Below are 11,806 nucleotides of genomic sequence, written 5' to 3' on the forward strand. Positions count from 1 at the left end.
TAACCACTGCATGGAGATTTTGGACACATGGCAGGGTGCTGAGTCCTGTTGCCACACCCAGGGCCTTTCTTTGGCCACCCCTTGGATCTACGGCAGACCCACGTTTTCCATAACATCCGGGTAGACCTCTGTATTGACCTTTAGACCCGTTTCAAACATGTGGGGAGGCATAACATGACCTTCACTGCTGACCACCCCGAACACCATGACCATTGCAGGTGCAGGTGGATATCCACCTGTTGTTCTGCTTGCTGACCTTCTGATCTTGACTGAAATTCTTTTTTTTATCAGAGAAAAACCACAGCATCAGGGTTGCTTTGGGTGCTTGAGCTTGTTGAGCAATTTTGTTGACTTCATCAGCCTTTTGTCCTTTGCCTTCTGGGTTAAGATCTAGCCCACCTGCATCTTGTAGCTCCTGCACCTTAAACCTCAGATACACAGTCCCTTATTGTTTTCTCATGGCAGCCCAGATCCCTCGCCATGGCCTTCATGGACCTGGTAGGATCATCCTCAACCATCTTCTTCACCTTGTCGACAAAGTTGGTGTCCCTGACCTTCCTGCCGGCGCCCTCCTCCTTGGGTACCCTCTTTATGGTGGCATCAACATCCCACGTGTCCTTTAGTTTCTTACGGATATTCTGAACAGTCCGTAAATTCACTCTTAAGGTTGAAGCAATGGTTGAATTGGAGATTTCACCTCCATTATTAACCAATGCCATGACTACAGCGGACCTCGAAAGCTTCTTGTTCCATTTATAGCTCTTTATCTCCTCATATGATGACGGCATGATATTAACTGAACTACGTATCGTCAGCTGACGAGAAAAGCTTTCCTATTTGGGAACCAGTTTTTTTATTTGATAATATCGTCTTCAAGTTATCAAGGTTCAAAGTAGGCGACAATCTGATCCCCGCTCCCTGTACATTACAATCACTTAACTCTTAGCAGTAAAATGATTTAATAATGATTTCCTAAGAATATGTCTGTATATATGTAAAGTAAGGAACATTGTGAACACTAAAATTTGAAGAATTACGGTCCTAAATAGTTATTATGTTTCCTTATTTCACCTATCAATTCCTTGGTCCTCTCTGTTCTCAAACTAAATACATGGAAGCATTCTTCAAGGGCCCTTCATTCAAGAGCCACCTCCATTAGTTATTAAGATCAGAACAAAGACAGTGTTATTCTTTTACCATTTAAAATATTATCCAATGTTCATACCTTAGCTTTCCAAAAAATGACTGCGTAAGCATGCGAACACTGCGTATAAATAAAGTTTCACAGCCATATACTTTTTTATTATCCCTTACCCGTCGATTTATACTTGTTTGAATATGTACTTAGACTGTCAAAAAAGAGTATAAAATAACTTTAAATATTCATTAGTATGAGCCTGCCTGTTCGACGGCCACATGGGGGATGATAATGAAAATGTGACATGTTGTCAATAAACAGAGCTACACCGGAAAATTGTCAAACAGATTGACTTCTCATAAATGTTCATCCAAGAAGAATTAACTACCTAATGCAACTCCCCTTCCCTTCTAATTTTTAATAGTAGAATGAAAAATAAAAATATTGCTAGGCAGAAAAAAAAACGCGGGAGGAGGAGGAAGATTCAAAAGTGGTTTTTTTTGTATATAGAAGATATATCAGAATTAATTCTTTTAGTCTTGAACAACTTTTACTAATTGTATTGAATCTCTATTTATCGGAACGAACCTTAACAACTTTCTTTTGTTTGTTTTTGCACGAAGAGTTCGATCATTTGCCATACCTCATAATTAGGAATTTAAATCCTAAGCATTTATAGTGGGCGATTGTTTTTTGGTTGGCTATCTAAACAGGTTTTTTATTTTCTGAAGCTGTTATCAGTGTTATTTTATTTTTGAGAATGACAAATTTAAGCACAAATTAATCACAATCGCCTGCGTTCATGAATGACAGAGGATAACGTTGAGTATCATTGGGAATTTATAGCGGTAAGTCTTTGTAGGACTAAATATGGGATTTAGGATCTAAAACGAGTCATTTCTGCTTACGTCCTTGCTTGATGCAGTGTAGGACTAATTTTTTTAGGTTCATCTCACAGAAGTTTGCAGTTAATTTAATGTAACGTTTTGATAGCTAAGTTGCTCTCCTCTATAAAATTCCTTAAATCATGGGAATAAACATTTAAATTTTCGGTTTCATTTTTTACAAATCAAAAATTCTTACGATTTACAGCTGAGGTGGGTATTCATAATCACTAATAACTGTAAAGAAGCTAAAACATCTCCATTCTTCTTAAAAAGTTGACTCCTCTTCTTGATGGCATGTAAAGCTATATGAATTAAGATAGTTAGGGAACTTGGCTAATTTTTTGTCAACAAAAGGCTATTTATGTGGTGGTAGTCATACACATACTTTTGTTGCTGCTAAGAAGGAAGAAAAACTAAGTAAAGCTTGATGAATGAATATTTTATATTAATTATGTAGTGTGTTAACTGAGATGTGTTTTAAGATCTCCTTGCGGGCTTGAATGATTGAAAACTAAAACTAAACTATACAGAAAGAATTATCTTACAATCACATAGACATTCTTATCTCTGCCGTTTCCTGCAAATACAAAAATAAGAAATAACCACTATGAATAAATTCTGTAAATTTTAGAAATAGTCTGTAAATTTATCAGAGTCTTAAAATATTGTTCAACTTATTCTAAACTATATTTATCCATTAACTTAATAATTTATTTTATGCTGAAATGAAATCCTACCATTATTTATAGTACTTTTATTATTCATTCAACATACTTTTCAAGATTTTTTTTAAATTCATGATACACTCTTAATGGTTAAAAATTTAGTATTAGAAGAATAATCATCTGTTATGTTGATTGAAGTTCAGAAATGTTTCTTTCATTTTGATATCAATGGCCCTTACTCTATAATTTCTAAAAGTACCTAATATTTTTTGTCATAAAATTGTAAAATTTGATATCAGTTTTAGGAATAGAAGTAAGGAAATAATGACTAAAATGTGAAAGTTATTTATGATATTTCACCGCATATCGACCAATTATAACAATTTATCAAATAAAAACAATGCATTAAACTAAGAATAAACATGGTAATCTTTGTTCTGAAAATTTATTTTGAAGCTTTTAACTGCACATGAATTCAAGATAAATTGAATAGATGGAATAACTCTGCCCTTTTTATCTGGAAAAATTGGAAGTTTAAATACATAATATTATTTCTTGCTGGTGTTGTTGAAGATCCTCTAGAGGGAGGGGGGTCTATAGTCAGGAGATTTTCAATAATGATCTGAAATGATTGATTTATCACAATAATACATCAATATAAAATTGTTTATATTAATGAAGGATATCAATCTTATATTTTTTTGGCTATAAAAAGACTTGAAGAGTTTAATTGTATCAAACAAAGGGATTTTTTTGTGTTTTTAACGACTGTATTATTTGAATATTTGTAAAATGAAAAGTATTTCTAATCATATTAAAACGAGTACATCAACAAAAATATAACTATAAAGTATTCAAATTTAGTCTTTATTTGTACAAAGACAAAATTATTCTTTTATTGTAGAGACAAATATCTTGAATAAATTTAAATTATTTCTTAGTAAGGGCAAGTATTTATTTTATAATAAAGCATAGAACAGTTTGGAAGTTTATCTTTGTTTTTATTTCCGTTGAATTCTCCATTTGAGTGTTTACAACTGCAGGAACTGTATATTTGGTCAAATATAAAGTGGATGTATCCGATCTGAACAAATTTAATAATATTTTGTATTCGTTTTATCAAATTAATTTTTGTGCACTCGTGAAATCCTTTAAGAGTCTGAAAAATGATAAAGATATATAAATAATTGATGGCATGTTTGGATTACAAACACATATTGTTTATATATGATATATGATCATTTAACATATATTCAATAACGATAATAAAAAAAAGTACTCAAAAAGTTTTATACTTTTAAAGTATATTAAAAAAAGTCTTGCAACGGGGGAGATGATTTTTTTTTTTTTCATTGTAGGTGTCAAAAAAGGCTTCTCCATCCTCAAAAGTATTTTTCAATTGAAGCCTGTCAAATTAACTTAAAATGCAGTGCCCGGGGCAGCATTCTTGTTACCTATAAAATAAAGAAACTTGATTATAAGAAGCACTTCTAGTTGTTTTAATATTCCATGCTTAAATGGTCTTATTTTCCATTCTTTAGAGTTATAGGTAGAAATGTAAATTAAATGATCTCCTTGTATGTTAAAAAACGAAACTAAAAAGTGAATGATAACCATGACAGTTTGAAGAATGTTTAGGGGAAGAGCCGAGGACGGAATTAAAAGTCTGGATTGAGATTTATTTCCCCAAGGTAAGGGTCGATAGAGCTGGAACGCATATAATGAAGCATTTGGACTGGATACAGATATTAATTTGGTCAAGGTAACATTTACATTATATAAAATGTTGGTTTCTGAAGTAAAATCATTTTAATAGATTGGATATATCTGTTAAAATAACTTACAGGAAAGGCATAACCTTACATTTTAAGTTCAAAAAAATAAATAGAACATTATTGGACTAAGAATATTATTTCTGATAAAAAAAAATACAAAAATGTATAATGTTTGAGCTATAGTAATTAACATTTTAAAATTCCACATCGCCTTACAGCTTCTAAATTTTAATGTCAATAGAATTAAAGAAAGTTTTATATCATCAAAAGTGTTTATTTAAAAAGATATTATCTATTCATGTAAAATAGTTTTAAATTTTTAAAATGCACTTTGATTGAAATTGACTTTTCAAATTTAAAGATGCTGATTTTTTTTCTCGAAAGTTAGGAAATTTTGCAGGAAAGTTCCCCTCCCTCTTTTCATCCCCAGGAAAGTTGATCCCAATACAAGTTCATCTCAAGAAACTAACATATTTTTATACAATCTAAAATATAGTTATTAGTTAAGGTAAAATGAATGCGTTGTATTGTAGGTGCATTAGTAATAATTTGTTGTTATTCGGAAAATAAAGTTTTTGGTAAGCTTAAGACATTTAAGTTCTTATTTCAATTTGGAACTTCTTTACAAATATAATGATTATATTATTGAGTTATTAAATCTTTGTTTTAAAAGTAGAATAAAATACTACATGATTGTTGATTTTTTTCATAAAGATATATTTCCAATATATGTTTTGTGGGGATGAATTTTCCTCGGAATAAACTTGTCTGGGGATGTACTTTCCTCGTGATGAACTTGTTTTGGGATGACCTTTCCTCTCAATGAACTTGGTTTGGGATGAAATTGTGTTTGGATGAACTTGCCCTGAAGTGAACTTTCCTGGGGTGAAAATAGCGCGGCGAACTTTTCATACACGGTATTGAGGGCTATGACTCAAAAATAATATTTATATTATTTTTATCGTATGAAATTCTCTTGCCTAAGGCGTCGTAACATTAAAAAAAAATAAAGAACAGCTTTAACGTACATTTGTATTTTGTACAAACGTATAGCTGTACAAATATTTATTGACAAAAGGAGTTCTTTTGTATTTATCAAAATTCCTACATCTAATAATGCATTTTATGGAATGTACAACTTTATCAGGATTAGTAAATAATTTATTGTTGCTAAGAGTTGATTCATTGAATCGTAATACGTACATTCTAAATATTGTGTTTTTCCAAATCCAACCTAAAAAAATGTACGTATTATTTTTTAACTTATGAATGTTATTTGTTTCATTCAGCAATGAAATCTTTTAAATTTAAATTTTTGGAACTATTGCAGAGGAACCCTTTGATTATTGACACAGTCTTTAATGGCTTCAGACCATAGTAGTTCTATAGAATCTTCATGGTCATTTATATTTTTGCAATGCATTCCATCCGTTATAATGTTTCAGTCTTTTTTAATTATTGAGAAAGATATTTAAATCCAATCTATATTTATCACTGTTAGGCCAATCCAACTTTTTATTGTATATATTCTATGATTATTATATTTTTACTCTTCACATATTTAAAAAATATTTTTTCGTCATTTGTGTTCATGCTTTGTTACTTTTCGCCATTGGTTTATAAATCGAATGATAACTTGATTTTAAGTTTAATTCTATCCATCAAATTTAGATTGTGTTGTATTTTCGTGACATTGTTTCATTTTGAAGTACAGATTCCATTTCAATGGAATTCACAGGATTATATTATATAAATATATATATTTTTTAGAAAATTTGAAAAATTAAAAAAAACAGTTATTCACAAAAAGTTAATTTTTTGGAAAAGAATTTGAAAAATCCATAACTATTCTGAAAAAAGTAAATTTTTTGAAAAAAATATTCAGTTCTACAATAAAATATAAAATTTTTGAAAAAAATTCGAAAATTCAGAATAATGTTCTAAAATTAAATTTCAAATAAAAAAATAAAAAAAATTTAAATATTAAATTGTTCGGAGAAAAATTTCAAAAATCTAATTTTGAAAAATTAAATTAAATTTAATAAATTATATTATTTGAATTTTTTTTTCAAATATAATATTTTTGATTTTTTTTTTCTAATATTATATTTTTTGAATTTTTTTTTAAATATTAAATTTTCTTGTAAAATAAAAGATTCCTTAATTTGTGGTCGCCCTTGCATTTTTTGGATATCATCATTGTAGTTTTCTACTTTTCGTAATGTGATTCCTTGTAACTGTGTTTCTTCTTTTTCTCACATCCTTAATTTGGATATAATCAAAATAATTTTGAATCATAAATTCTACATTGAGTCTAACAGAGTCCTACATTTAACTCCCCAAGAAATACTGAGCGTTATTCTTTGTCATTTATGAACACCAGCGCTGGTGATTACGAAATATGAAACCCTATTCAGATTGCGAAAAACATCAAAAATCGCACATAAAAAATGCTTAAGATTTACAATCCTAATTATAAGTCTAATGAAGAGTAAATGAGCCGTTTTTTCGTGAAAAAACTCTAATAATTCTCTGAATAACATCATGACCGATAAAATAGTAATAGAAGTCAGCTTATTCCTTTGTGTTTTTGAAATACTGTGAACACTTAGTCCAAAAATGTTCTATTGATAAAAAATAAAGAAATATCAAGTAAAAGACATATTGAACAATGTTTAGAGATTTTTTTTTAGAAAAATAGGAAATTTTTTATAAAAGTAAGTTTTGTCAAAAAGTTTCATAATATAATAAAACTTTTTTTATCCCTGTAAATAATATTAAAATTTACTTTTCGAACAAAAATCAGGGGCCAACATCTTTTTTTCTTTTAGAACGTGATAAATGAGTGATAGGACCCCTCAATATTTTTAACATAATTGATGATGGGGTAAACATTCTTTCCTAAAAAAAAAAGAATAAATTTAAATAGTAAATGTACTTAATATATAATTGCATAAGACATTTCCGGAGGTATAATATCTCATTCACTGCTACCCTTCTTTTAGGTGTTTTTATTAATGTTTTCTTTACATAATTAACTTTCAAAATATTCGCTACAATAGAATGATAGTAGTGTAGCATCTCTGTTAAAGATTTAAAGAAAAAATTCGGATATATCTGATTAAATAAATGAACAAGGAAAAATCGACGGTTACATAAGCCATTCCACAGTCCCTTTAAGTTTTTAGGTATAACTAAATAGTATATTGCTGCGAAACTTCGGTTAGATGCAGTGTTCAGACTATCCCTTAATTTACAAATTTTATTCAACATATTGTAGGGAAAATATTTTTTTATCTTCATATGTAAATCATTTTACTCCTGAAAGTTATGTGATTGTTACTTAATGAATTTACATTTTTCGGGAATTGACATAATATTTATTTTAATTAAGTTTTTATATTTCGATCATCATATCTGTAACTATACATGATTAATGGGGCCTACAAAGATTACTAGCTCCAAGAGAAATCATTTTAATGAATGTTCTTGCATAATTTCTAGAGAAATAGCTTCTCCTGGTCATTTTCTTTACATATTTGTATGTTGGTGACTTTTTACTACCACAGAAGGACGATGCCTTTCCTGTAACTGTATTCACTGAAATATCCTTTTAAATAAAATGATTTTAGTTTAGAAACCAAAGGTATATATAAAGTAAATATTACCCTGACCAAATTAATATCTGTGTCTAGTCCAAATGCTCCATTATTTCCATTCCAGCTCCATCGGCCCTCACCTTGCGGAGTTGGATTATTTACTTGATGCCAATTCAAACTTTTATCCACCATATTTTTGAAATATCGATTTCCAAACCCATCAGAATTTCCAATTTCCCAAACTCCTGGTTGTTGTGTAGTATTTGCAGAAAACCCCAGTGAATGTCCACCCATTATGAAAGTAGATTCTTTTGCATTGAATCCAAAATTAACTTTAAAAAAATCAAGTGTTTGTTTATTGTCTAAAAATGAAGATGGTAAAACTGGTGTTTCCTCAACTGGGGCATTGTAGAATGGACTAGTTGGACAATCAATTCTTCCAAATTTAAAAGGCAGCCTTAATGGTTTTGTCATACATTTACGTTTTTTAGGACATCCACAACGTTGATTATTTAGAGAAACCGCAATTTTCGTAGCTTCAATGGATCCCAAAGCCCAAAAATCAGCTCGGCTCATCACCTTTTTTATACTAAATCCATCTGGCAAAACTTGATTAAATAATGGTTCTAGTGCATTTACTACCGGAACAGTTCGACCGTTGAAAGGCTATAAATGACTTGTTTGAAGAAATTGTTTTTTTTTATTTAACTTATATAATTACATGGTTAGGATTTATGCATCCATCACAATTGCGACCAGAACAATCATGAAATACCAATCTTACAAGGCCAGGTATTAAGTTAAGATGAGGCTCGGGTATGGAAGTCGTTTGCCCCTTAATATAGGATCGAATCAAATTCTTTGCTTTAAGGTAGTCTTTTCTTGTCAAGCCTTCTCCTTTCCCAAGCAGTAAAACTAAGACAACAAATAATAAGATCTGATAATATTTCATACTTTAAGGTTATTCCACTAGATAACTGACATAATAAAAGAAAAAATGGATCTTATATACTAATAAACTGCTTTTATATTACTAACTTTTAGTCATACTCTCAATTCGAGAGTGTGCGATGGAAAGACGACTGTTAACTATAAACATATGTTCAATTTCATTCTAATCAATATTTGCACTACTCTCAATCACTTCAAAACGGAAGCTCCATAATGTGAAAGGCTAATTATAGAGAGGGATTATATGTTTCAAGTCAGATTTTTATTGACTTTCAACCCAATAAATATGTTTTAAAACATATCAATGTTAAAAATGAGCATGATAAATGCTCTGTTCTTTGATACATTGACACTCCAAATTCCCATTCCCCAAAAAAATGTAAATCAAAAGATGAATATTTGAAGTCATTTAAATCGTAATTTGAAAACATTAATTAACTCTTGATATTACGTTTAAAAATTTACCCAATCATTTTTTGGATAATTCCTTGAGGCTTATATATGAAATATATCTTATATAATGTTCTCAGCTATTTAATAGGGATAATAACCTTCTCTCAATTACAGTAAATAGAAAGTAGAGTAAAGTATGAATAGAGTTTACATAAATATGATACAGTGTTCGTTACACTTGCTTTAATTATTAGGGCAATTTTTTTATTGTTGAAATATACATTTTAATGTTAGGGAGACGAAACATCCGAGCAAGGTACTGTCGTTAAAATTGTACGGATTGAAAAAATTGTGTGATAACTTTTTTTTCTATATTAATTATTTTTAGGACGATACATTCATGATATATAAATTGCTATAAATGACACATTGTATTGAATCATGAATCAATGTTGATAATGAACTTTTTTCTTTTTTAATAATAGTGTCTCGATTGAAAATAAGCTGACTACAAATTATGATGGAAGTATTAATTTTTAACAGCTTTTTTTTTTCACCATAGTATAAATTAAACAATGAATGGTGAAAGATGAAATGCATATGAATTTCAATTTTTTAATCATCAAATTTAAAAATAACATTTAAAAATAGACAATCTTAAAATAAAAAAAAAAAAATTCTACATAGTATTAAAATTATTTATGTACGCCCCGCTTAGAGAAACATTGATAAAAACATATTTATTTCAAAAACAAAGACAGATACAGACTTTAAATATGGTTGGATTTGTTGTTAATTCTGAGTTACTTACGTAGGGATAAAAAAGAAAAGAAAATATCATGAGACGTAACATCTTTGTTTATTTGCACAGAACACTATCTTAAAATGAGTCTTCCATACAATTGATTTTTATAGCTAATACTCAAATTATCTAAGGGATTATTATAGTCAAATTTCATTTATAAAATTTAAATTTAAAAATTCAACTTTAAATTTAACGGTATATTATGTACAAGGGTATACAGAATAAACCCATTAGCAGACATAACCCCTCTTAGACATAAACTCCCGAGATTTAAAAAAACTCCGTTTATAGATATACTTTAGTTTTTAAGTCAAGATTATTTGAGTAAAAATTCCCTTTCGAATCAAATTCCTATAAGTTTTCTTATTACGCTTCAACTGTTTTTTAAATATTCCTTCATTATTGTGTAATCATATTTTCATACAGTTATAGTTGAAAAGTACATAATTAATTATGAGTATAAAAATCCTAACTTATACGAACCATATATGATAAATTAGTTTTGAAATCTTTGATTAAAGCGGCTGGATATTTTTTTATCTCAAAAACTTTATGAATACAATTGTAAATATATTATCAATGGATCAGCAAACAAGAAAAATTTAAAATTCTTACTAATGGCCCTCCAATGTCGAATTACAAATCTAACTTCAGAATACTTATTATTAAGGGTTTTTTATTAACAGCGCTCACACTTTTTTAAAAAATAAAACGGAAACAGTTTGATATATCGACAATTTCTTTATTTGCCGTTAAAATACATTCAAGTTAATTTATGAATAAAATTCGATGCCGTTCGAATGACCACCACGTGCACGTTTTACGAAGTCCAATCGTTGAACCCAATTTTTGACTACTTTTCCGCATAAATTGGCTGACATTGCAGCAATATCGTGTTGAATATTTGTTCTGAACTCTTCTAACGTAAACAGATTATTGGTGTAGACCAGGGCTTTCACTTGACCCCAAAGAAAATAGTCTAGAGGCGTTAAATCGCACGAGCGAGGCGGCCAATTGACTGGTCCATTTCTGGAGATAAGACACTTACCAAACTTATGTACTCTTCAATATAACATTTGCTGTGCGTGAAGTGGCACCGTCTTGTTGAAACCACATATCGTCCAATTCCATATCTTCCAATTCACGCCCAAAAAAATCGGTTATCATGGCGAGGTAACGATTTCCATTTACAGTAACGTGGCGAGTGTCATCGTCGACGAAAAAGTACGGCCCAATGACACCGCCAGTATGCAATCCACATCAAATAGTAATTTTTTGGGGATGTAATGGCGCCTCATGAATCATGTGTGGGTTTTTTTTGGCCCAATAGCGCATATTTTGCTTGTTAACAAAGCCATTGAGCCAAAAATGTGCCTCATCGCTGAAGATGATTTTACGTTGAAAATCAAGATCCTTTTCGAATTTTCCTTCAGCCCATTTTACGAATTCTCGACGTTTGAAGTGGTCAAGTGGCTTCAGTTCTTGTGTCAACTTGATCATAAACGGGTTTAGGGCAAGATATTTTCGCAAAATTCGCCACAACATTGTCACATAGATGCCTAACGATTAAGAACGGCGAGTAAGAAACAAATT

The 11,806-nt window shown here is 29.9% G+C and overlaps 1 protein-coding gene across 1 annotated transcript; it reads right to left on the reverse strand.

Annotated features, from left to right (window-relative positions):
• Window positions 1–7,844: 7,844 nt before the first annotated feature.
• On the reverse strand, window positions 7,845–9,080 carry LOC121129610 (putative ascorbate peroxidase). The gene is made up of 3 exons (XM_040725337.2): window positions 8,786–9,080; window positions 8,134–8,730; window positions 7,845–8,075 (listed from the first exon to the last, which is right to left on the reverse strand). Exons 1-3 carry the CDS (start codon window positions 9,014–9,016, stop codon window positions 7,899–7,901), a joined length of 1,005 nt encoding a protein of 334 aa, XP_040581271.1. The 5' UTR covers window positions 9,017–9,080; the 3' UTR covers window positions 7,845–7,898.
• Window positions 9,081–11,806: the final 2,726 nt, after the last annotated feature.

The sequence above is a fragment of the Lepeophtheirus salmonis genome, chromosome 14, assembly GCF_016086655.4.
Source record: "Lepeophtheirus salmonis chromosome 14, UVic_Lsal_1.4, whole genome shotgun sequence".
Taxonomy (NCBI): domain Eukaryota; kingdom Metazoa; phylum Arthropoda; class Copepoda; order Siphonostomatoida; family Caligidae; genus Lepeophtheirus; species Lepeophtheirus salmonis.